Genomic DNA, 27,935 nt, shown 5'->3' on the forward strand with positions numbered 1-27,935 from the left:
AGGTGCTTAGAAGATACACGCTTAGTTTTGGGAGATTAACCTGTTGACTTTAAATCATATTTACTTCTTTTACACGCTCTTCTACCCCTCTCTTTAGCTCTCAAACTTCCCTCATACATGGTTCTATTACACTGATTTTCTGTGTAAAGGCACTGACCTTTGCTTTCTTTGCTCTTGGTTCTTTGGAAAGTTTGCAGCCCTCAGTTAGAACTGATGCCGGTGCTGTTGCAGGTTGAACAGAACAGGTGACAGACATTGGATAAAAGCCTCGGCCAAAGCATCTGGAACATAAACACAAATATCTGCGTGTGTTGTTGCGTTGCAGGCAGGAGTGTAAGAAGCTACGCGAGGAGCTGAGAGAGGAGCACGAGGAGGACAAGGCGTCAGCACTGGTTCAGCTGGCACAAAGCAAGGAGCAGGAAATGAGCAACGCCAGGGAGAGCTGGCAGAGGAAAGTGGAGGACCTGCTGGAACAGGTATGACCACTGCTGTTAACTGTGTGGAGAAGGATAAAATCACACCACGATGAAATGTTTTTGGTGTTTTATACCGTTACAAAACTCTTAAAGGAGAAATAATGTCCAAATAGTCCTGAATATAGAGGACATTAAGTGGTAGCAGCCCCATTAACTGGTTAAAGATCGTTTTAATGTTCAACTTGGGTTGCTGATGTCTGAACACAAAATACCAGATGCATACAGCCTGTAGTCGAATGGCTGTAATTATACAAGTAGTAAAAAAAATCAATAGGGAGGGAGAGAGAGGAAGAGAAAGGCAATAAGAGAAACTGCCTCTCTTCTAAAGCTTCTGTTGCCCCTATGAGTTAGACCTCCTGTCTGCACCAGACTGACTTATTTCTTCCTCGCACTGGTGGACAAATTCACTCACACATTCATTATTTGCTGCTGCGGTAAATACACCAGAGCAGGCTGCCGTTGCTAATGACCGCCCGGTAATATTAATGCAGCGTGACCAAGCTCTCCCGTGGTCATCGTCCAACGCCCAGACGAACCGTGTCGATGGCTTTATTTATGCTCATCTCTGCATGCCGCGTGCAATCGGGCTGCTGGTTGCCGTCGCGTCTGTGCTGTCCATCAGCTCTCAACCGGTGATTAATGCGTCCGCTTCACGCCTCGCAATCAGCAGAACCGTACTTATTTTGTCAAACTCATGAGCGGCGGTCAGTCTCGTCTCTGACTGAAGATGCTGTTTGGAAATTAAATGATGGTGCAGACTCTTTTCTATCATATCAGTGCCGGAGGAGGCCTTCATACGTGGGCATCAACTTTTATAGAATATGACTTTACTTTTGCTCACGTAGGTTTTCAAAAAGTACAACTACAGACGTGTCTCAGCATTTAAATAGGCCCAAAGCCATGTGTGCACCTCTTCATCTTCAGCTAGGATTTCAGAAGAAAGAAGGGCATGTTTTTGGTGTTACCCAGGACAATTTCAAGCAGGCTTGGTAATAAAAGGGTCAGAGTACAGAATATATAACCATACGCTTGTGTTAATAAAGCTATCCAACACTATGACACATTGTATGATTCATGTCTTAGTCATAATATCATTTCCAAACGTGGGCCGCAGCTATTGAGACTAAGCCGCGCTGGCTTCTGTTTTTGCTCCACTGAGGATCCTTCTTTGTTGCGCGTGGTAATCCCATGTATGACGATCTGTAAGTTGATCCAGAAGGTGATGAATTCATCAACATTGATTCCAACTGTGTTTCAACACATTACTCATTTATGATTTAAGGCCCAGCTGGTCTCACCTGTGCTCAAAGTTACAGAATTCATTTCAGCTTTCTTCCTGTCAGTTTGCTCCGAGGAACCTTTGGTAAAGCAGACAAGGTTATCGTCCCTGGGCAAGAGTAACTTTGCATCCTGCCAACAAGTGTTGCTGTTTCCAGACAGAGAGAACAAGTGTGATGTTCACACAGCAGCTGGTTGACCTTTCGGTGGCACATCACAGGTCGCCCAAATCATGGATGTAATCCTCCCTACTCACATTAAGCCTCTTTATCTAATTTGCTTCATTGGCATGACCGCAGTTAAACACAAAGTGTGTCCAAGGTTGTATTTTCTCCCTGCTGTCTGTCCAAAACATTCATTGTCTTAAGCTGTCTAGACAGACTAATTTGGTAAATCATGCTGCTTTCTCCCAACAATGAATTCTGCTGCTGCGTTTGCTGCACTACAGCGTTTTATAATGCACTGCTGTGAATTACAAACAGTTTGTTTACAAAAAGTATAAAACTTTATTGCTCGAGGCTTTAAAGAATTACAAACATCTTAACACGGCAACATTTGTTTAAAGCTAATTGATTTCCCCTCCCTCTTTGCCCTGTTCTGCTACATAAAGATGCTGCTCCCCAGAGACACCCTAAACTTCCTTATACTTCTTGCTCTCCCTGCACCATCTACTAATTTTTTAAACATATATATTCAAAGGTGCAGAAGCAGCTGCTTGGTCAGCTTTGCCACTAAGGGTCTCCCTCCCAGTCCAACATTTGTTATTCTGTCCCCTCCTCCCTAGATCTCCCTGTTGAAGCAGAGTCTGGAGATGCAGCTGTCCCAGTCGCAGTCGTCGCTGCAGCAGCTGCAGCACCAGTTCAGCCAGGAGAGGGAGCACCTGAGGATGCAGCTGGACGAGCTGCAGACGGAGCACCAGAGGCGACAGCAGCGTCTGCAGGAGGTCCACTGCTGCTCCATGCAGGACATGGAGCACGCCCGGCAGAGGGACCTGAAGGTAGGTGGTGGCCAACATGCACACACTCACAAACGTACATAGCGGTATGCAAACACGTTGCTATGTTTCTTGGCCTGTATCAGTGCAATAGCGTGAAACTTTCAGCATGCAACGTGTATTTATTGTTTCTGATGCACCTCCTCTTACATGAGTGACTAGAGCACAAGAGTCAAACTAAACAGGGACCAGTTTAAATGGATTTTTGAGGCGAGTACCGATAATGATACTTGCAAATTCAACCAAATATGTACAGAGTTGGAATTGTTACAGTTGAATTTATCACTGCCCTGGGGTAGAGTAAACCACTGGTTCTCAACCTGGGGGTCTGGACCCCCATTAGGGGTGGCTAAAGCTTCACAGGGGGCCGTGAATCTTCCTGATTTTAAGGGGTGTTAGAAAGCTTGTTAAAAAAATATGTAAAACAGACTTATATTTCAACATTTCATTCATTTTTGTAAAGAAAACTCAATGAAAAGTTTTTAAAGTTCAGATTATAATTTAAGGTATAAACTTCACAGGATGAAGACCTGAGCACAATCTTGAATTAACTATTTGGTTTTATTACACAGTTTATCAGTTCTTCTGTACTTTTATTGTTATGCATGTAATATAATATAATGTGAAATGTCCAAAGTCAGGGGTCTTCAGTTTACTTAATGATAGAAAAGGGGTCACTTAAGGAAAAAGGTTGTGAACCACTGAGGGGGTAAACTACGTACTTGTGACCCTGTTTCTAAATGATCTTGAATATATCTTTGGTATTTCCTGCACTGCAAAGTTATTTATAGCCCAGCACATACCCCAGCTAAACATCTGCAATAAGACAATGTCTGCCAGTATGAGAAGCTCTTGTCAAAAAGTTTTGCTCCCATTTGCCGATATTTTTGTCAGTATCCAGTAACAGTGCAATCAGGAACCACTACATAGGTGATGCAGTCTGACAGAAATACTGCAGGCTAGATAGAGCAATCAGATTGGGGGGACATTGGTGGTGCAGAGCTCAGACTCAGTGCAGCAGGGCAGCAGTGTGGTTGATAACCTCAGAACTAGGCAGAGTCAGCACCAAGGACCGCTACTGGATGCATACATCAACCTCAGCGCCACAGACAGCCATTTGATGTATCACACTATCAACATTTGTCAACAAAAACCTCCCTTTGCCCCCGAGTGTAGATTATTCACCTCAATATATCACAATATAATTAATTCAGATCTAGTAAAACTGGCTGTAATCCGATGAAAGGAAACCTGCACTGTCAGCACACTGAACTCTCAAACCTCAAACTAATTCTTCAAAACTGAGGAATGATCATCCTGTAATTATTAGCAAACAATATAAATACTTTAAAAGAGCATATGAACCATGAGCTGCAGCATTTATGTCTTCTTCTTAGAGGAGCTCCTCGGGAGAAGCCAGCCTTGACATTTTAATCCAATAGCGCCTCGTCGGAGTCAAGGTTAGACTGGCAGTGAGTCATCACCATCGTTAGTCACTCTCACTGACAGCAGACAGCTTCTATACCAAGAAGCTATACTGACAGCTCTGTGTTTCCCCTTTTTTATAATGTCAAAATATGCACGCACAAACACAACATACACTCTCCTCAAGGTGCCAAGAAAATGTTCTTCAGCGCTAATCCTTCCATTTCACAGTCAAGGTCGATTTGGATCAGCTATACATCACAATTCCAAATCCCTTCTTTCGACTTGGACGCTGTAATTGTATTAATGCTTCAGGCAGGAACGGAGGTCAGGAAGCGGCGTCCTTATGATGTGTTTTTGGCAACTCCTTGAGTACGAATATGGTAGAAAGAATAGCACCTCTGAGTCACACGGCACTTATTTCCCTGTGAACCAAACTGACTTCTATAACAAAGATGCTGCTCCCCGTTATCTCCCTCTCCTCCTCCTCCTCCTCCACTCCTTCCTCCTCCCACAACAGCCGGCGCACTTTCCCTCAATGTAACCACAGAACTGACCACCTTTTTGCGTCGGACACTCAGAGTATTCTGTCTAGCTGTCGCAGTGGTACGTTAATAAGCAGGCGAATAAAGTGTTAAAAGCTTCACGGTGGGCTTTCGTGGTGGTGGGGTGTTTATATTTGTGCCAGCGGTGCCGGGAGAGAAAACTCAATTATCCAGAGTGGAGGCATTAGAGCGATGATTTGTGTACGTGTGGCTCATGTGTGTTTGGGTGGATGTCTGCCGTTATCTGTTCACAGTTCGCACACAGTCGCATCCAGGGACTAATAAAGTTTATACAAATCCCCGCTACACAAATAACCTAATTTAACTCTCCCGAGTTCCCGCTACCAAAGAAAGCCACAAATAGAAGCAGCGAGGGTGCATCGAGCAAATGACAGCTTATTGATCTGTTTGTCATCTTTTGTCTTATTTCTCAGATTCTCGCTCACTTTCAGAGCGAGAGCTGTTTTACCATAAAAACGTCAACTTTCATAAGGAGTTGTGGATATTAATACAAATTAATGTACACAATGTATAAAATGGAAGAAAAAGAAATGTTAGTTATACTAACTAGTTCATTCATCTTTTTAGCCATGCTAGCGGCAGGACCAACGTCGGTCCATACACCACTTTGATCCAGACTGAATAGACTTTTCAACAAGCACATAGCATAGCATGTCCAAGTACAGTAAAGGAGAAGTGTTTCCAAAAGGGGCAGCGCTTAAGAAGGATCTCTGTGTTTTTGTCGTTAACTCTCGGGTTACTGTACCATAAGACAACAGTAACACCACTTGGTCAAAGTTTTCACTTTCCTGTGAGATATGTTGACATCTGCTCGATGGAGTGTCAAAGTTGTAAAGTCACAGACTAGCAGTGCTGTGGACTTTGTCAAAGGTCCAGCGAGTAAGATTTAGTGACATCTAGCGGTGTATTTGTCACAACCCTGTCGCCTCACCCTCCTAGGAGAAACTAAGGTGTCCGTCAAACTTATGAAAAACGCCAAAGACCCTAACTCTTAACCCTTAACTTCTTATTTTCATGTGACTATACACTAATGAAAACACACCTATGGATATGATATAGATCCTCCTAAATGTTACACACTGGCCCTTTAAATGTGTAAAACGTCTTTATGAGCCGATATATATAAAATATTACAGGGTGAATTCTATGAATCTTGAAATCTTGGCCACTGCGTGTCAATCCCACAACTTACATATCTTCTCTTTTTTCTTATGATCTGATCTGAATATTTAGGCCCACATGAAAAACTTAAATAACTCTTCTGGAATCCTGCCAGGGTGCAGTCAATTCTCACGCTCACATCCTGAAAAGGTTGTATACGCCTTTATCCCTAACAGGCTCCACTGGTGTAATGCTCTTTGTTCTGGTCTGCCCAAGAAAGCTTTGAATAAACTAAAGATTATCATAATGCTGCAGCCCGAGTGCTGACTAAGACCAGAGGAAGAGAACATGTTACACCTGTTTCAAAGTCGATGTGTTGGCTCCAGGTTAGTTTAGGCATTAAAATTCTGCTCTTAGGTTTTAAATCACTCAACAGTATAACACCTGAATACATATCAGACACGCTTTTGAGCTACATCCCTTTTTAGACGCCTCAGTTGCTCCAAATCGGGTCTTTAAGTTGTCCTTGGGGTCAGGATTAAGACCTGTGCTGAAGCAGGTGGATCAGGCTGCCAGAGGACCCCGGGGCCACAGTCTCAGTTCATGTCTTTGTGTGTTCATCCCTCTCTCTTGTTCATCAGTATCAACCCCTTTTTTACTTAGTTAAATGGATTCACCAGCAAAGTAACAATTATTGACCGTCCAGTAATGGAATGAAGATTGAACAACCAGGGCCTCAACACACGAACAGCGCGGAAAGGAGGAGGTGACTGTAACACCATTACAGTCAATTTGTAATTATAGGAGTCCCTGCGATTAGAGGTAATTAATGTGCTCCCTTTAATTAAAGGAATAAAAGGTATGGTTTTTACTGATCCACGGCACAAAAAGACCAATGATCAATACCAGTGAATAAGAGAGATTAGTGGCTTTTAAAACTCACTTTCTCATCCTTGACAGAACGTCCCACTGGAGTTTCAGCACACATCTACTCGTGTCTTTACGCGCTCAGCGAGTAAGAACCGAGCATCAGCGATGAACAGTAAAAAGTCTTTAATGTTTTAGTGAACATAGCACAGAGCTTTATGGTAAGCTTGCTCCAGTAGTCGGTGTTACCAGTGTTACCTCGGGCGGATCGAGAAATATCCATGTGATGGCAAAAGGGTTGCACGGAGACTTCAGAGGGTGGAAGAACTATCTGCTGATTTAATCGCTAACAATCATATAATCAGTATCTGCTTGGAAAAAACCCATAATAAAGATATATGTTCTCATATATATGAAATATTACATTATATTAGTAAATACTGGATAGAAATATCTAATGGTAGTATCAGAAATCAATAAATTGTTTCATTTCATAACAGATCATTACACTTTTGTTTTTAAAATCAGGCAGCTGCTACTCCACGCCATCCCTTTAGATCCGCCCCCACACTTGCCCACTGTCATTTTGCTTAGTTTAGTTAAATAAATAAGTTCATTTTTGTTTGTCAGTGCCCAAGTTCATCAAATGAAAAATGTGTGGAATAATATTTACGTTATCATTACATAGTCGGATGACAAGATGCTATGATTATTAACTACAAGTGTCGCTTTGTACAGCAGTAGCACGCAGTCGAAGGGGTCACTGTGTTATTATGTGAGGGGAGGGAGGAGAGTGGACTTTGGTTTTAAACCCAGAGCTAATAGGGAACTTTAACCCAGTGCTAATAGAGAACAATAACGCGGCAATCTGTAAACTTTGTCTGACGAAGGTGGCGGCATCTGTAGGCAACACACACTCCTCCACAAGAGTGAGGTTACCAGAATGATGAGATCAAACTAAGAGCTCTACAGAAATTGAGATACTGTAAAATGTGCGGTGTTATCAGTAACACCGGTGTTTTCACACGTTTATTGACCGGTTTATGTTTTTAGATCAGGATGAGGATGAAGGAGACGTTTAATAAATCTTATTTCAGAAATAAACCTGTTTACAGCCTGGTACAAATAACGGTTTCGGTCTCTATAGCCAAATTAAACCTAAATTACATTAGGGTTTAAAGTTATGCATAATTAAGGGAAAGGTTGCTTTGAGTGACAGGTGGGTGCTGTCACAGGTGGCTGTTCTCTGTAACCAGGCTTCATTCTGGGGACGAGGGACTATTATAGGACAGGATGGTAATAACCAGGCTCTGAAATGACAGCAAGAGTTAGTAGACTGACACTGGAGGAAAAATGATGCTGAATATTAAAAGCTGCTGTTTGACACAAGAGAGAGATACAGAACTAAATACAGCGTGAACAACATTATCATCCATCCGCAGAGATCTCGTAATTAATGAACCGTAAGACTTTTGTTGTGCATTCTGGGCTATTTAAGTGTTACCATAAAAACAGCATGGGTGCCCCCTTTTCAAACGCTAAGAGTCTGAGACTGCTGTCCGCCAACCCGGAGCGAGCTTCATTTGAATATTCAGGGCTCTCTTCGTTCCGTGAATCATTTCCCAGAGGCATTACATATTGGCAAATTAAAATGCCACAGATGTTGCTGTCAACCTTCTATGAATATCATTTTAGATGTTCCTCGTTGATGGGTTCTAGTTATAATTTGCAAAATGGCATCTTAACACTTTACAGACAAAGAAAAATGGGTTGAACTCAGTGTGAACAGCAGTTTTCTTGTCTACAGTGGTGAGCTTTTATGGCTTTGTGTAATAATGAAAATGAGATCTCGACTCTGTCGAAGACTGCTGATGGAAATAGCAGCTGTGTTTTCTCCCTTTTTGATATTAAACATGGCCTGTTACTGACATACATTATCAGTTGGATTGTATATTAATCATTTATCTGGATATTATTTTAGACACAGCTAATTCTAGGGTTGCAAAGTTGGAAAATGTTTATTTGAGGGAGAATAAGAGGCAGTTTACATTGCAACATACATTATTAGTGAGGTTTATACACAGCTACACTAACAGGCACCACACTAAAACACATTTATTGCCAATACAACATATTGTCAGTATATAACAGGGTTCCCAGGCATCCTGGAAAACCGGGACATTTAGAGACTAGTTCTCCAGTAATGGAAACAACTGGAAATTGATAAAAATTACAAAATATCCTGGAAATAATCTTTAATTGTTATTTTAGTCTGTGCTGAGTCCAGATAATGTTACAGTAGTCAGTTAAGAGGCTGTGCTGTTCTGTATCGTCAAGGAACAATTTCCTGGAAAAGGTCCAGAAAAATGATTTATTAAAAAACCTTTATAGACAGTAAGATAATGGCCAAGGTACTTTTTTTTTTGCATTTTTGAGTGTCTTGACAATCACTCTGTTAATGAAATGTATCATTATCAACATTATTATTTGCAACAGAGATATGAAGGAAACAAGATGGCTCACTCAGTACTTCAATTATCAGCTCTGTTACGATGCATTGTTTTATTTTTTTATGTAACATTTTCTTCCTGCTTAGTATTTGCTAACATTAACTAACGTATCTGTACATAATGTATGTCTCACACATGCTTATAGAAGTGATGTACATATCAGACTTAATCAATAACATTCTGAATTAAACACTTTTTCCTGAACTGATGATGATGATGGTGAACTCGACTGAAACGAGTGAGCCATCTTGTTTTATCTCCCTCTCTGTTGAGGGTTGCACATGCACAGTGCGGAGGGGCAGCGACAAGGGAAAACTTACTAAAAAGCTACTGCACAACAACCTAATATTGGCTCTAGCAGCTGAATCCATTAATATCCAAACATCATTCTGATTATAGTATCTTTAAGTATAAATGACATCGCAGGGAAACTCACTGTGATCAATTCTAAAAGTTGTCGTCACGTTTATATTAAAACTAGTTGAAACAGAAACATGGCTGCCGACGGTCAAATGTAATTTGGGTCTCTCGTTCTCCGCCAACGAGCCGGTTGACAGCCAACAGATTGATGAGCTTTATAGACACTCGACACGACAAACGTCTGTTGGATTGTGGATCCAGTTGACAGCAGTGAATGTTATAAATAAAATAAAAGCATATTTCCCATAAACCCGCTGCGACAAACACTTCACACATCAACAACAGCTTTTTTCTGCCAGAGTAAACGTTCGAATGCCAGCGGTGTAACGTTAGCAGGTCTGTCCTCAGTGTGTGTGTGTGTGTGTGTGTGTGTGTGTGTGTGTGTGTGTGTGTGTGTGTGTGTGTGTCGTGGCAGCCCTCCAGTCAGCAGTGCTAATGCCTGATGTTAATACTGTGTGTATATAAGTGGCTGTCACTTTTCTTTGCTAATATTCTATTATTTATTCTGGTTAAGTTGTTTGTTTGAATTCTTGTAATGAAGCCAACAACAGCTGGATGAAGCTGACTGAACACAATGTAATTAATCGCCTAATTTAAATGAACAATTAGCAAAACAGTGCAAACACGTCCTTCTGTTTGACTAAAAAGTTTAGTTTAGACTCTTGTTTCCTTCACATAGAGGAGTGGTTTTCCAACCTGGGGATCGGGAGCCCCATTAGGGGTCGCCAAAGCTTCATGGAGGGGTCGCGAGGCCTTCTTGATTTTAAGGGATGTAATAAAACTTTAAAAATATACACAGTAGACGTATATATGTCAGCATTTGGTTCACTTCTGTGAAGAAAAGTAACAGCAAACACTGAATTTGTCAAAAAAAAGAAGAAGCCTATTAAATATGTATGACTGTTAAAAATGATTAAATACATAATACAGACAGATAATTGTAAAAAAAAAAAAAGTACAAAATTAATCCAAATTACTCTTTTTACACAAACTTCCTGCAGTTACTGAGTTCACTGTTTGGGTTCATTGTACAGTTTGAATATAATATGAAATATTCATAAACTATGTCACTTATATCAGGAGTCTTCAGTTTACTAAATGATAGAAAAGGGGTCCGTTAAGGAAAGAGATAGAGAACTGTAGATATTATAATGTATTCTGACATTGTAGGTGACTTTGTTTTGTGACTTCTGATTGAATTTGGTTACAGTCAATAGTTCTGCACAGAAATCCATTAAAACTGTCAGCTGATCTTTTAAAGAACATTTTCTATAAGACTTCTATTATGAGGGACAATTGTCTACATTTCTAATGTATTTGGACACAGGAGCTGAAACCTGTACAGTAGAAACAGTCTATATTCTTGGCTGATGTTTCAGTGCAGTTTAAGTCAGTGTGATGATTGGCCAGTTTCTCCTTCAGCTCTTCTAGAGGATTTAAATTGTTACTAAAATACTTCCCTATCTCTCCCTGCCTTACTTTCCCAATTTCATATCTCCCTTCCCTCTTACTTCTCTCTCCCACTCCATCATCTCCTCCTACGTCTTAAACTTTTCATCAACAAATTATCCTCTTTCTCTTTCTCTCTTTTTCTCTACCCTACTTCCCTCCCACTCTCTCCCTCTGGCCCTCCCACTGTTCCTCATTCTCTCTGTTTTCCTGGCCTCTCTCTTTGTTCCTTTCTGTCTTTCCTCTCTCACCCTCCCTTGTCCCCCCCCCCTCTCTCTCCATCAGGACTTGGAGGAGCGTCTGCGCCACCATCACCATGCAGAGCTGCAGTCTCTGAGAGAGGCTCACCGCCAGAGCATTGAGACGCTCAAGCAGCAGTCGGAACAGGAGCTGCAGACGCTCCGCTTTGAACTGGAGGACGAGGGCAAAGCCATGCTGGGTAAGGTCTCAGAGAGGCTGTGTGTGGGGACATGCATTAAAACGATTCACCCTCCCATGACCCGCTGGCACATTTTCTCAGGGATGCACAGATCTGGGGGTTTCTTGGTCACAGTTTGCTCTGATTATAGCGTGAAAACTGGAAGTTCTACTGAAAGAAAGTGCTGAAAAGTAAAAACTCAGTCCTTTCATGTATTAAATAGTGATATAAGACTGTTACTTTGCTGTTATGTGTCTGTCTGAATGTAGCTGGAATACAGAAGTACAGTTTTATAATGTATGTTTTGAATAATAACATTTATAAAGAGGCAGCGTATTTGCCCCGTCATGTCATCACATAACAAGCTATCAGTCAGCATAATGCTATGTCAACATACTTGTCTTTGCAAAATACATTTCATAGCTAGTGAGTAAAGACATTTTATTTTATTTTATTTATTTTTATCTGCGAACATGGAAGGAAATATGTGAGTTTTTTAGTTAGTAGCATATCCAACTATGCTTTAGACGTGCTTTGTCATTTTTGTAACATGTAATTTAAATTCCCACTACGTCACGTCAGGTCAGAACTTTTTTTTTACCCTTCACTCCAAACGGGTCAAATATTAGCAACAGTTGGGCTACATGTAATTTATTGGGTGTACATATTTTCTCATTTCTACCTGCAAGCCATTTTGATTTAGATTTCAATTTGATTCCAATATCCACTTTGTAAACATTTGCATTATAACTAAGCTAACTTTGATCTTGAGAGTGAACAGGATATACAGTTATTGTAGTTTTAAACTTTAGTTTTTCTCGTCAATAAACAACTTTATGTAACAAATCCCTTGAAGAGTTTATTGGTCAACAGCTCAACATTGCAAACGGGACACACCGTACATTAATGTGGTGGAAAGCTCACATTTACTCACATTGACTGCACAAGTCCCGGCCAATACCACCCAAAGAAATTCTTATAAAACCTGAATGATTGTTTATATCAGGAGCACAGAGGAAGCCCTCGATACCTCTACCACAGATTGCTTTCTTTGTTAAGGCGGTGCAGTAATATGAGGAAATACAAAAAGGTGCAGTCTGACTTTTATATGGAATAAAGGGATGTAGGAACAGTAGTTTGCGAAGCACAATGAGCGGAAATGTAAAGTAAAGATAGACCAACGCAGCTGGAAAGTGCAGTAGAATCTCAGTCTTACTCAGTTTTAAGTGCTTACACATCAGTACAGTGCTGTGAAAGATGGTCCTCCATTAACCTTCATGTCCTGGTCCTGACACCGGAGAGCTGCTTCCATCTTTCTCTCACTTCCCACATCCTGACATCCTTTTATTACCTCCCCCCCCTCTCTTAATCTCTTCTTCCTGTCTGTGAAGTGCGTGCTCACGTGGGCGTGGACGGGAACATTACACGTTTTTCTCATTCTGCATTTGCAGTGGTCAGTCAGACGTAATCTCAACTTCCAACGGCTGCACCTATCTTCTTCTGACACTTTTAGATTGGTCTTGTATTCAAACAGAAAGCTAATAGCAGTGTGTGTTCCCTCCCTTCCCGATGCTTCTCCAAACCATTACACTGTTTACAATGAAAGGTGTTCATTGGAGTGAGGATTAAAGGCCACTTGGGTAAAAGGCAGCCGAAGCTCTCTGCTTTATGTGCAAACTAAAAAAGGCTTCATTTATTTATTTTGCCATAAAAATGCCATTGCATGTAATGAGCACTTTTTGCAAGCCGACTTAAGATTAGAAGAAGCTTTTTAACAAGCCTGAAAACCCCTGAATATGTAATGTGCAAATAAGCTGTGTTTCTTTGTGTGTGATGTATTTGTACCAATGAATTATTCCTTCCTTTTCTTCCCATTGCATTTTCCCCCTCTCCCATCAGCCTCTCTGCGATCGGAGTTGAACCACATCCACGCATCAGCCATCGAACACCTGAGACAAACCCACCAACAGGAGTCAGCTGCTGCCAAAAAGGAGCTGGAGAAAACACTGGAGAACAACCGGACACAGGTAGGACTCCACACGTTGGCACCGCTTCTTTTATTTTAATGAATATAAATCAAATCTTTACACACAAAAAAACACGTCTGTAGGGTTGATTATGATACTCTGAACTCTAATTTAGTGGCCATCTGTGCTCTCATCACCACCTTTATGTTTCTGTTGGCACAAGCCGTCATTTGGCCACCGCATGGAAACAAAGCTGATGAATGAGTTTCTAGTCAAGTATGAATCCTCCCAAACAAACCAGGATGTTCTCCTTTCTTTCTTGGCCAGAGTAAAGAGCGTGTGATTAGAATAAATAAAATAATAAATCCACAATGTGTAGACGCCTCTGAATAGGACTACCACACACTATCAAACACATTCACCCGACCCACAATCTCTCAGGAAGCTGAGAAAGAAAGAGACTTCATTCCCTCTCTCAGGATTTACTGAGAAGAAATTTAAAAAAGCTGTTTGCAATGCCGAAATGTTTGGAATAAAGCTTAAAGTTATAACTCAAAAGATTTCCGTCCAGTTTGATTTAGCGACAACCCATCGCTGCGGCAACTGTAGGTCCTCTGGGGGCAGCGAGCAGTCGTTGAGCAGGTACTTTGTCAGAAATCCAATAGAAGAGCAACAGAAGTGAATCTGTTCATGCAGTCTGGTTTTATTCTGCAAACAGTGCAACTGGGAACAGTAAAGCTGGTTGTCGCCTGCAGCTCTTCGTCCAACAGCACTCCCTGTGAAAAAATGACCCTCGCTGTCTTGTTGTGAAAACGCACTATTGATGAAAGTCCACCCCGTGTTTCGGCAGTTGAAGGCTTTTAATGTGAAGCAGCAGCGGTAGAAAACGTTCGGTTTCCATTAATACAGCAGTGACGAGGTGTAAACACTGAGGCTGATATCAACGGGATGAACTGGTGCTGGATTACGTTGCCGTTTGAATCCAGTACTGGAATGGCGGACTCCGCCACTAACAATTAAAACTATTATATAGAGAGACTGAATGTAAATATAAATGTAAGTAATGGCTAATGCAGACCACAAATAATAATAATATCAAGAACAAGGTTTGATTTTATTAAAATCTTCAGGATTTTAACTTTCAAATTTTACAGTTCTGAAGCAATTAGTCAATTATTGATCAATAAAAAATAAATGAACATGATTAATTCATTGAATATATCTTTCAGTATTGGACTGTTAGACAAAAGAAGCTATTTGAAACCATTACAATGAGCAGTCTGTATTATTTCTGAGACTAAACACAAAAAAATAGTTGAGACGTTTATATTTTTGTGGTTTTTCTGTATTTGTTTTTAATGTTTACTTGTTTCGGCTTTCAGACATTAAATGGGGATGAAGGCTATGTGAGCCAGAGTGCTTCACATAACACCTGCCGCACAAACACACACAAACACATACACGCACAAACACACACAAACACACACACACACACACACACACACACACACACCACCCGGCAGGCTCCCCTCTTACCATCTCTTGTAAATCTTACTAATTACCCCAAACACCGTGGGCTTCTCTCTCATCACCTTGTGATACAGATGTTCTGGCTGAGAAGCACAGCTGGCTGTCTTCAATACCCTTCACACACGCCACTATCAGCCCCTCTCATCTTTAGTTGCCAAAGCAATATGAAGTCAATAAAGGCTAATAGGAGTGTTTCAGTCTGAACTGCCTGTCAATCATCAGACTATAGCAAAGACTGTAGAGTTCAGATCTCAGTTGCTTCTGCAGCACACAAGCTTCTTCTGGAGTAAATTGATGTTCATTTAGTCCGATTACCTGTCCCAGGCGAACATGTGAGAAGATTTAGTTGTTTATTTGGTGAATGGCTTTTACTCTGTATTGATTACTGTGGATTATTGATCTGTCTACAATGTAAGTGTGGTGGTACAAACAGTGGGAAGGAGATGATGCATAATATAAATTCTGTAAGCAACATGATATAACGTGTCCCAATACTGTTTTTATTCTCTACGTATGTATTGGAATAACTCAAAAAAAGATGCAATAGGATGACTGTTCAGGGATTTTATTTCTAGTGCTGGCCTATGAAAAACGAATTATTTTTCCCATGCAAACTGTCACAAAGGGGTCCGAACAGCCTTGACAAAATACTTATTTAAGACAGCCAATTAACAAATTATTTATATATAAAAAAAAGAATAACTGACTAAGAAAAGAACTAAAACAAACGTGTGAAATCAGGAAGCTCAGCAGTGTAGGTGGATGCATGAGTGACGAGCAGAACAAGCCAAACAAAAACCAGATGTGTGTCTCAGGGAGGAGGGAGAACCAGTACTGAGCTCCAGGAGGGTTTTTGAAGGAGCACTGGCCCCAGGTGCTGCTGATGACCCTCTGTCACGGCCCACCAACAGTACCTTCACAGACACACAAACACATCTCAAATCCTATCATCTTCACAGTTGAACAGTTCCGCTCAGACTGACGCTTTGGCTGAAATATTCCTGAATAAAGACTTTTTTTTAAGCATTTTTTGACTTTATTTCAGGTAGACAATGTGAGGGCAGAGAGATATGGGACGACATGCAACAGAGGATTTTAATTGGGGACATTGCAGTTATGTTATATGTCTTAAGGAGGATAGGTCACTGTTTGGCCTAATTTGACAGCGACTTTATCCTTTCTGTCCTTTTACCATCTGCTCGTATCTCCCTTTGTGCTTCAAAATAATCCTCCAGATTTCCTGGCACAAGCTGCAACCCGCTCAGTGAATTTCCATTTGGAGTAAAAAAAAAAAAAAAGTTAGTAAAACAGAGCGCCTTATTTAATTATTTATTCATGTTAAAATGCTGCATGCGCAGTGTTTGAATCCAGAGATGTCGAGAGTTTGTGTTTACGTTAATTCCTTGTTTACTATGCCGAAGCCCTAATGGCACATAAACTGACACTTCCTGAGTTGAGTCATCAGAGAGGAAGAGCTCAGCAGCAGACAGTCGTCACGCTGTGTTAAATAATGTTTTTACACCTCCAATTACGTAACCGACGGGGAGGAAGAGGCCGATGAAGTATGGTGTGTGTGTTTGTGTGTGTGTGCATTGTCATTCTTTCTCCCTGGAGACACTTACAGTAACTCATGACATCCGATATCTATTCTCTTCTATTTGTGTGATATTGGTCTATTTCTGATGGTTTTTTTAGTGTTCGTGATAAAGTGAATCCACTTTGAACTTGAAATTATTATTTTTATCGATATATGTGATGTGTTTTAGAAGGGCTGTTATTTTCTCTTGTAGCTCAGTCCAGTATTTTAATATTTCACCATCATTCCTTTCCTCTCCTTTTTGGCTTAAAATGGGCGGTTGTGATTGGCGTGAAACTGATTTTAAAATCCAATTGTTTATTAATAAGGAAGCCTGATAGATCCTACACACTGGACCTTTAATGATTGCTAAAAATTGCAGGGCGGAAACTTTTTTTGACTTCTAAAGTGGGGCACACCAGAAAAAGTTTTGAGAACCACTGATTTAGACAGTTCAACATCAGAACTGTCCATTGAAACCAAGGACCAAGTTCAGATGAATGGTTTTCTATAAAGAACCAGATAATACAATCCAATAAATGTCCAACCATCATCAATACACTTAGTTTCCATTTTCACTAAATCAGGAATTCACACCCTGGTTCAGTCTGGAGACTCGGCCCACTAATGTCCTCGCTTGATCAATATTTGCAGAACTTATTTATTTTTCAAAGAGTTTAAAAATGAGAATAGAGAGCAAAAACTGGTGCAGAGATTCTCCTTTACAGAGCTGTTTGTTTATTTAACTGACACGTTTGGAGAGGAAAATGAGATCACAACAAGAGATGGTGAAAGAGAGGACAGAAGGTGATGACAGAGTGACAGACAGAGCATGAGAGAAGATGAAGAAATAAGGCTCCAAACAGCCCAAAGTGAACACCAGCAGTTTTATCTCGCCGCTTGTCTGCCTGTGGATGTGAACAGCGAACAGATATCGGCTCTAATTTTATTAGATTAGACCTCGGAAAAAAGTCCCTGTGCATTACGTACCCTTCAAATCATTCTGGATGCACTGAAAGAAACCAATTTTGGTTCATTTCCTTTTATTTCTTTTGGTCCTTTCTTTTATTCTGCCAGCTTTTTTATATATATATTTATATTGTTTGCTTGTTCTTTTATTTTATTGTTTGTTTGCTTTTGTGCCTCATCTCTTCCCAGAATGAAGCCAGGAGTTTGACAAGCTAGAGAGTGAAATGAGTAAATGGAAGTCATTAAAGATTAATCTCCCCTGTCCCCATTGTGCGTAATTGCGCCACAAGGTTTATTGACAACAGAAATCTGCCAATGACATTAAATTGAATGTTGAGGGAGACTCCGATAGAGACGGAGAGCGAGACGGGAGTTTGTGACCATCAGACGATTATACAAGATTATGGCTTTTGGATATATGAACATAGCTCTTGGCACAAATTGTTATAGAGGCAAGTGAAATGAGATTTTTGCAGAGTGGAGAATCATTAGTGGACAATAACTCGAAAAATATTTAATCTAATTCTGATGGAGTTAAGTGGCCCTCGACTAGGAGTCCTCACATCACATCTTTGCCTTTCTTTGCCTCTTCATTCAGATCTCTAATCATAAGGATCAATTTGGCAAACAAGGCCCACTCAGCTCCCCATTACGATGTGGATTTTAACACTGAACCTGGCAGGTCTGCGTGTTGATGGCTGTTTAACGACAAGATAAGAGGCACATAGGATCAAAAACTCTTGACTGAGAAAGAATCCCGAACAGTCTGTCGCCTCTACTCACTTTATTAACAACATTTCAGTCATTAGACCTTTATCAGATAAAGTTCAGACTGATTCGGACTCTATATATCTCTTACTGTCAGAAAATCCTATGAAAAGACCTAAATTAACAATGTGTAAGTCCATCTTTCAGTATTATTGTCTTCCTGAGCTTGTCTTTGGCCTCAACCCAACTGTTCCCTGTTGTAGACATAAATCTTTAAAAGTTGGTCACACATGAAGTTTAATTTTCTTAAAAACAGCCCAGTAATTTCCTAAAACAGCTGGTCATTGTAGTTTTAATTAAACTTTACTCAAACCGGAGTGAAGTGTTACTGTCAGCCGGGGATTAATACACATTTTGTACTCTAGTGTAGAGGTCCTCACAGGTCCACACATTTGTGCCTGAACCCAAAAAGACCCAGATATATATGACCTGGAATCAAACTGGACCCGTCTATTATTTGAAAGCCTGGACCCGAGAAATGTTGGACCCGAAACCCGGCCGGGAGACACGGTCCCGATTGGCACCAATTTCCCAGCTGATCACTATTAACAAGTTGACATTAATTTACAAGTCAGAACAAAACTTTGCGTCTTCCCTAATTAGTATGGATTACAACTTTAAAGTCCTTCAACTTTGTTTACAGGCTACATGTTAGCAGGTTGCTTTTGTATTATCCAGTGACACTGCAACGGCTCTTCAGTAATAAAGTGCAATACATATTGTAATTCAGAAGCAAACAGCCAGCTCGGCCTTGTTTACACATGGGTATTTATGATTTATATACATTGTTGGGCACTGAATGAGTGTTAACATTCATTGTCAGTTCATTCATTAACATTCATTGTCAGTTTACCAGCATTTAACAGTCAGTGTGGAACTTTGACTCACTGGTTGTAGATTAATCATCTCATTTAATTATGGGCCCAGTTTGTGCTGTTGATTAGGAACTGTGGATCCTTTAGTGGACACGTCTGCCCCAGAACTTTGGCTTTAAATCTGATAAATGCAGAAACAACAGCCTCATTAAAAGTAGGAGTGAAATGTCCAGTTTTTAGTTCCAGTTATTTGTTATATTTCATACAAAAAGTGATAACAGACCAATATACTTACTGTACTGTACACCTCGTGACACAACCTTGTATTAAATCCTATGTTTTGTAGTTAATCTTATTCACATTTTCTTCAAAGTCATTTAAAGACTACGTTGTTAAGTGACTTTGTGTGTGCAGTGTCATAAGGACATTTATTGTTATTTATAATGCAGGGCTGCATAATTACATTCAGGTATAGTTCCCTCTTTGCTACTTGTACAATAAAATAAAGATGGATTAATAAGTCATAAAAATAAAAGTATTACAGCAGCAAGGGTGCTATCTTTTAGTATCCTTTGGGTTCTGCACAGACAACTCAACTCACCGATATCACTGATGCTGGGTAGCTGTGGTCCCGGGCCATTCACATCCCATAATGCCCGTTTGTGATGTTTCCTCTATAATTAGACATATGGTGCCTGCCGGTTCATGTGAATCAGACTGTGTTAACAACTGATGGTTGCCCCGCTGAAAATTGAGCAAATAAGTAAATTGCTCTGTCCTGGAATTTATTTAGAAAATCCGATAGAGGTCTGTAGAGCGAGAGACGCTGTAATTAAAAATCATTAGTAGACACAGTGGTACTGGTACTCTTTAAAACATGTCAATGAACAACTCTGATTGTTTTTTTAAATCCCAGGAGCGTGAGCTGTTGGGCCGGATCACTGAGCTGCAGGAGGAGGTCTCCAGGAGGAAGAACCACATCGCCCAGCTGGACCACCAGATCCACACACTCAACGAGAATATCAGCACTCTGACTAAAGAGCTGGAGCTCAAGGGCAAGGAAGTGCTCAAGATCCGCAGCGAGGCCAATCAGCAGATCAGGTATGACTCAGCGCTCAGAGCACAACTCAAACACAACACAAAAGAATACAATACTGGAATGAAAGCCTCGGTTCAAACTTGAGTTCAGAGCCAACAGAGAGAGTTTGATGCTTCCTGCAAGCTCTACCGATTCCATTCCATGCCAGTAACGTTTGCCAAGGGCAAAACCAAAGCAGAGATTTATTTCTACTGACCTCCAAACTTGTTCAAACACTTCAGTCGTCCAAGCTGTTCATACTGTAAAGTGGTTTCCTTTATGCAAACTCTGTGTCAAGATCCTCATCACGTACTGTATATTAGAACAGTGACTTATAGGCCAAACAGACATCATTCTTTTCCTCCACGTCTGATGTGTACTCTCCTTTCTGTGTGTCAGTTTCTGTCTCTATCTGAAATATTCATAGTCACACAGTTGGACGTCCACAGCTCAAGAAGCATAGACCCGAGTGTGCGCTCACAATGCTGTTTGTCTTAATACACTGTAACCTGGCAACCAAGCTTCTGAATATTTTTCTCATGCATTCTGAGTGATGGTGCTTGAGTTCCTTGTTTCTCATTTTCTTTGCCTCCATTTTGGGCACTAAGCGCTTGATATGGTGCTTTCGTGGTAATCACTAGCCTTAGTTCAGTTACCAATCAAATAGGGTTTATACCATAATGTCTTTTATTGGGAATTTTCTGCTTATAAAGACGTCGAATAGTAAGAACCAGGAACTCAGTTAGTAAAGAAATATTTCACCATGTTGGGAAATATTCATATTTGCTTTCTTTCAGAGAGTTAGATGTGAGGTTTGATACCACTCACATGCATTAATTGCCTTATGAGCTCCAGCTTATCTTAGCTTAGCATAAAGGCTGGTAGTGGGGGAAACAGCTCGCACCTACCAGGTCCCGACCCAGACCTATAACCAATAAATTATTGAGAATTATTCAATTATTTAAATGACAAAGCGCTTTACTTTTAACCGGTGCAGCTTTTCTAGCCTTTACAGCACTGGTTTAACGACAGAGGAAACTCACAGACCAACTTGCATGCATTGTAAATCAACATGATGCTGCCCAGCAAATCAGATCTGTGCATTCTGATGAGCATTATGATCTGTCGAAGACAAGAGGGAGTCAGAGAAAAGTAATTTAACTTGGCGTGTTCTTAAAAGAGAAAACTTCCTTAAGCAAAGGTCCAGAACATCATAATGTCTAACTTCAGTAGCCTAACGTGTGCTCTCTATTGATGAATCCATGACACTCTCCAGTTTGGTCTTGGATCTATAATATTTTCCAAACTATAGAGCTTATATAACGAGTTACTTAAAAGAACTTTAAGTGCTCCCCACTGTTAAAAATCAACAAATCACCTACTGCAGGTACGGTAAATACAGAGCAGCAACATTAGGAACATTAAGAACACACCATTACTGACATTTCAGGATAGCATTGACACCCACACCCTTTTTCTTAACACACACACACGCACACACACACACCCTCTCCGCTCCCGGTGGCCCCTGTCATCAGTGCATGTTGCTGAATTTATTATATTCGGATGACGATAGTTGCTGCAATCCTTTCTCCTGCTCCAGTCCTGAGGAAAACACACCAAGATGAAAGAGAAAAGACCAAACGAGACAAATCCGTCTCCCTCTTTGTCTCTCTTTCTCTCTCTCTCTCTCTCTCTCTTTCTCTCTCTCGACCAGTGTCAGCGGCCCATTGATTAGGAGATGTGAGGGTTATTTAGGGTAAAAGCAAAATGGAATCTATAATCATGTTGTTCCCCGCGGCGATTAATGAATTTTTTAAAGTGCTGTATGGCTAATGTGGTCCAGCTATTCATTAGTATCAATCTGCAGCCGTTGATTTACATGTGTGTGTTTGATGACTGCTCCCATGATGCTTTATTCTTTTACGTTAATGCGCTGCTAGGCTTTATGTACATGCGTCCTCTCTCTCTCTCTCTCTCTCTCTCTCTCTCTCTCTCTCTCATTCTCTCTCTTCTGCGTCGCTGGCAGGCGCCTGCGCAGCACATTTCTCCTGCTGTTACGTAACTCCTCGTCTGAATCCTGGTCACAGGGATAAAAATAGGCTGATAAATAAATAAAGAGGAAGCAGAGAGAGATAAGATGTGCGCCCCTCAGGGAGAGTTGGCCCAGTCAGAGTGAGAGGCAGACAGACATCCATGTTTCTCCTCCATCCTCCTCCTCTCCCTCGCATCCCTTTCATCAGCCCCATTTCTCCTCCTCATTTAATTATCGTCATCTTTTATTCCCATTTTCCATCATCCTCCTCTTTCTTTAGCTCATTTCCTGCCATAGAAAAAACCTGCTGCATTTGCAAATTGAACACATTTGATAAGAGGAAGAATTTATTACACGTTTTCACATTATGTGTAGATCATATTCTGCACTTAAGTCATACCACATTTCTGTTTTGGTGCATTTTCATTGTCTCTTCCTGTTCTGCTGTTGTTGCACACACTCAAAAGTCATATTTCTATCATAATAACATTCATAGTGTGTTTTCTTGCAATTATTGTTCTAGGAATTCATTCTATGCATCTGTCTCCTTTTTCTAATCTCGCCACCATTTCCCCTGTGGAACAATCCATTATGTTTGCCTCTCCTGGGAGAGACGGACAGAGGAGGAGAGTCTGCAGGTCCTGATTAAGTCTTGAAGCAAAATGTCACCTGTTCGAAAGTAAATAAATGTGTTATGTGTTATTTCTGAGCCACCAAGGACGTTTTGGACTGTGCTTTAGAAGGTGTTTCATTCTGGCCTAAAGCTTGAATAGAGAAGTGATGTACTTGAATGATCATTACGTAATCTACAGTATGAAAAATGTAACAAAGTGTCCACAAACACGGTATGATCACGGTAATTCTGCTGCCTACTGAGTACTTTTATTTAAGTAGAAACTTAATGCAGAACTCACTTGTATTGAAGTATTTTTAAATTACTGAATCCCTACTTTTACCAACGTAAAGGATCTGAATACTTATTCCACCACTGCAAAGCTCTGACTCTGTTATTTTTATATGAGCAACAGCTCAGAGTGCATTATCGCTCTTATACCACGACCACCAAGAGTAGTGGTGTTCAGACTGTCATCCTTTTTTTTTGTAGCCACTCAAATGTCCATTCTTCTCTCCCCCATCAGGGCTCATGAACAAGAGTTGACGAAGAGGCACGAGAGGGAGCTCGCCGAGATGAACGCCCTCCACAGCAGAGAGACGCAGAACATGCTGTCAGACTTCAACAAAGCCCAGGAAGTGCTCAAAGACAAGATCTCCGCCCTTCAGATCCTGTATGTATACACTGTAAACACACTGTGTGATCTATGCAACGATGGAGGTCTATGACAATTACATTATGATTGCCGTGTGTGCGCAGGTCAACCCTTTTCATCCTAGATAATGTGATTGTGTGCTGTCAGGTGTCAAGTGGAAGCTTAAAACAACAGACAAGTTTTCTCTGGGGAGAGTAACAGACGACGCGTTCACACCTCCCTGAACACTCCTGGTTCATCTTTTTATCCCCATCGTCTGCACTCGCTCGTGTCGTTTAGATGAAATATGTTAAACACTCTGCTTTTCTTTTTTCGTCCATGCAATGACCTAAAAAATCACTGCGTCATACAGACAATTAGGACATATCTAAACACACTCGCAGTTGTTAGTCATATAGGAGCAGCCGGGCTATTTTTATTTTCCATTTGCGTCAGGTGAAGCGGAGTATAAATAGGAGGCGGCTTTGATGAATTATTTTTTTCTTCTCAGCTAATCATATTGCTTGTGTCATACGTTATAAACAGCTGCACCGAGCACGACCGGTGCATGACGAAACTGGCTCACCATGAAAGGAGGCACCGGGAGAGATTTACCGCTGCAGCCTCAATCTGTACCTGAGCCACATTCTCCTGGAAACAATGCATTTCCTTATCTTAAAACAAAGGAAATAACACAAAGAGATTTAAATTACTCCATGAAATCAAAGATTTAAAAGAAGAGAAACACAAATGCCAGCACTGTCTAACGCTCCTTTTGGAGTCTTTTATTAAAAGAAACACTGTCTAGACAGATATGTGTTCTTCAGACAACTGATTCCAACTTAATGAAACATTGATATCAAAAGCTTTCAGTTTACGAGTGAAAGAAATCCCAGGTTTCATGTCCTGGACGTCTGCCTGCGTCGACAGCTGCTGTATGCAATCCTGATGTGCGTCAACATGGCTGCGTCACATAAACTGTAACAACTGTCCAGCCTGCCAGAAACATTGGTTTTCATTTGGTTTTCATCTGTTCAGTCCAAACAGTGCCGGCGTGTTGGCGATCTCACCGTTACCTTCACTGGAGTGTAAATCCAAATAGGAAACGCTACCTGTCTCACAGAGATTTACTGTCTCGCCATCCTTTAAGCAAACAAAGCACAAAGCAGAATTATACAGCAAAAACAATCCTCAAGCATCAATAATATCATCTGTTACTGCCAAAATTCACCAAATTTATTCATTGATATTGTCAATACTGAGACTTTTTTGACAAACAACCAAAAATATTAATTAATTTAACTTTTTAATTACATTTTATGTAAAACTTTTCCACACTGCCAGGATAATATTCTTCTTTTGTTACATTTTAAATTATATTCCTATTTATTGTCTAAATGCAATCAAATGTATAGATCTTTGGTTAAATATATATATATATATATATATATATATATCAGCATCTTACTTACATACAAAACACACCATGTATAGTTTGACCCCTCACATTCTCAGACTTGAGCTGGGTGTTATTGCTGGTAGCTACGACCGTCTGATGTAAACAGTAACTTCCCATGAACCAGTTTCATTGTTCTGCCTTGTTGATTGACTGGTTGGTGTGCCTGTTCCCTCAACTGTAACATAATATGTTAGGTCCCTGTGTGCAGTGTGCAGTTATAATAGTATATTCCTCCTGTAAAGGCCGTTGTTACCGGTTCTGCTAGTTCCAACCAACATCTTATATTAGTTTTAGGATAAGATAAGATAAGATGTTCCTTTATTGATCCCAGTGGGAGAACTTCCAGTTTGACACAGCAGCACAAAGTACAGAAGTGTAAAAATACAATACATATTATAAAGACTTTAATGAAAATATATACACTATATGCAGTCTGGAGTAAGAGTGTGCAAAAATATTTTATAACCAACTGTACATGTGCAATATATATAAAGTATTAAATAAGTAAATAAATTTAAGTATTAAATATTATAAAGTATTAAATCCAACTCTCTGCAAACTCCTTGAATTTGTTCGTCTTCAAAACACAGTTAAGAAGGACAGTGATGATCACTCAATTGGATGCACGACGGGTTTAAAACCATTTTGATTTTTGGACTCCTTGCGACCTTAAAACGTCCTCAGATGAACTACAAATCCTCAAACTCAGGACATGTCCTGCCAAATGTACAGTATGGAATAACTTCAGTCTACATATCAAATGACTTCCTCAGCAGAAGAACTTGCAGAGATCAAAGCTAATGTATAGACTCACATGGAGTAAGGATCAAAGACATTTAGCTTAGCAAGTAATGATACTGGGAATCCAATTAGTGGAAGGACATTATGTAACTACTGAAGATGAAGAAGGCGATTTATATTATTGAAGACATCCAGATGACATTCAGTGAGGATACTGTCGGAAAAAGAGGTCAGGTTAGGTCTCGGGTGAAGCAGATGTTGCAGTGTATCTGTAGAGTCAAGGAGTTTGAGGGCTGTGGGGGATGATTGCAGGTGAAGACACAGATTTAGAGGAGAAGATGGATGGTTGGAGAAATAAGAAAGAAAGAAGTGAGCTGAAAGGTACATTTTTACCTCGGAGGGGACGGGGGCAGTGGATGATGCCAAGTCATGGGGGAAATGAGCTAAACTAAACCTCAAGAGGAAGTCACAGAGACAGACAGAGAGGACAACAGATAAAAACAGAGTGACATGAGGAAAGTAAAGCCGTATGGAAACCTCTGAGTCTCAGAGTCAGGAGATATGCAGCGAGCTAGCATCCTCTTCAGAGCTGACCTCCTTTTACTCTGGCTGAGCTGACAGCAAAGCGCCACCTGCTGGACTAAAGAGGACGAAACAACAAGTGTTGGTTGGTATTACATGTACAGAGAAAATGCCACATTGAGGCTCTTTGTTGCCGTACACACACTGTTACTCTGTGTGATCTGTAGTTAAAGAGGAAGCAAGGTGGGCAGATAGATTGAGTAAAGACATTTCCCGAAAAGGCTCCAATGTTTTTCTCTGTGAGTTCTTACTCTCTAAAGATTTTTGATAACACAGCTCAAGGTCCACTTACTAGCTTTTTTATTTATTACTTACTTCATATCAGAGGATGGGGTTCGCTCAGACATCTTGTTCCCTTTGGATTATTTAAATAACTCTGGTAAAGACTTAAAACTGTTCTTTTTTTACTGTGACATTTTAAAGTTAATTTGAAATGAACTAGTATGTAGTAAAAGTAAGTTTATGAAGATTTGACTGGACCGAAGAGGCAAAATTTTGGAGAAACTGTCAGAACAAGTGCCTACTTATCAGTATACTCATGATAAAGTGAAGTGATACAGTCTGTGCAGGAAGTTTACAGACTAAATATGGAGTCAGGCAGTCTTCTTTCTGTGTTATTTTAACCAGTTTTCTGGGACAAATTTACTTTAATGGTCAGCAGTTTTTAATTTTCTGGGATTTTCTTCACTTAACCTAGTAAAGAAGTATTTCTGGGGCTGTCCCCAGAGATGGCACTGTCTTCCATCTAATTAACAACAACACAGATCCATCTTAACCGCCAGCCCTGTCCCTTCCTACCTAATTAATCACCGTGTTGACGACAGCCTCGTCCCTCTCTACAAATCCCTGTCCCCGAACAGACACTGAGAAAGCTCCACCATTTAAGTTTTATGAATATTTAAGTGTTTTGTCCTGCGCCTGTGCTTTATCGTTGGGTCCTCTGGGAGTTGGAAAAGCATGTCTGTGGGTTACAGTCTGCGTTTGTTTGGGTTTTGGTCATCGTGCCGACTCCAGATGCAGCTTGTAGTCACGTCAGCAATATTCCAGCTTGCAGCTGACACCGACCAGAAACGTAATTACAGGCAACACTTTTTAGCAGCAGCTCTAAAATCAGTATATTAAAGTGCAGGTAACCATAGCAACAATGCTTTTGCTTCCCGCTACATTACCCTGTTAAATCTCACCAGTTCAACGTCTGCAAGATTGAACAAGACTCTCTGGATGCCGAGCGAGAACCCCTAAACACTCAGAACAGCTATTTCTTCTCAAATGGAGCGGACAGCACAGTCCAAGAGCCCAGATTCATCATGACAAAGAAAGAGGTAGAACATTACGAAGCCTGGTGTCTCTCTTCGCTGTGGCTTGTGACAATCTCATAAGGATGAAGTGTAGTTCCACCGTACAAATCACACAGCCCTTTAAAAGATGTAGCTGTCTCTGGCGTGTGTAGATAATACTGTGCTGGCTTTACAGTCCTATACAGACTGACGTTGGTGTGTTGCTGTTAATATGGGACATACAGGTCTAAAGCCTCTTAATGCAACTTATAGTCTCTATAGTCTTATAGTCTTTCTTTCATAATTATCCCCTTCATGCACAGTGAGTTTTCTATTATAAGAAAACTAATAACCTGACAGGGGACAGTTCCTCGTCCATTATTGTCG

At 40.6% G+C, this 27,935-nt stretch overlaps 1 protein-coding gene across 4 annotated transcripts in view; it reads left to right on the plus strand.

The window, feature by feature from the left end:
• Positions 1 to 27,935, plus strand: part of fam184ab (family with sequence similarity 184 member Ab) — a 131,292-nt gene that overhangs the window by 88,300 nt on the left and 15,057 nt on the right. For all 4 annotated transcript variants that reach the window (XM_051409749.1, XM_051409750.1, XM_051409751.1 and 1 more), the window contains exons 13-18: positions 326 to 476; positions 2,539 to 2,751; positions 11,372 to 11,525; positions 13,404 to 13,531; positions 20,046 to 20,230; positions 23,382 to 23,528. In XM_051409749.1, coding sequence (XP_051265709.1) covers positions 326 to 476; positions 2,539 to 2,751; positions 11,372 to 11,525; positions 13,404 to 13,531; positions 20,046 to 20,230; positions 23,382 to 23,528 — 978 coding nt within the window. The remainder of the gene's footprint in view (positions 1 to 325; positions 477 to 2,538; positions 2,752 to 11,371; positions 11,526 to 13,403; positions 13,532 to 20,045; positions 20,231 to 23,381; positions 23,529 to 27,935) is intronic.

This window comes from Dicentrarchus labrax, unplaced genomic scaffold (assembly GCF_905237075.1).
Source record: "Dicentrarchus labrax unplaced genomic scaffold, dlabrax2021, whole genome shotgun sequence".
NCBI lineage: Eukaryota > Metazoa > Chordata > Actinopteri > Moronidae > Dicentrarchus > Dicentrarchus labrax.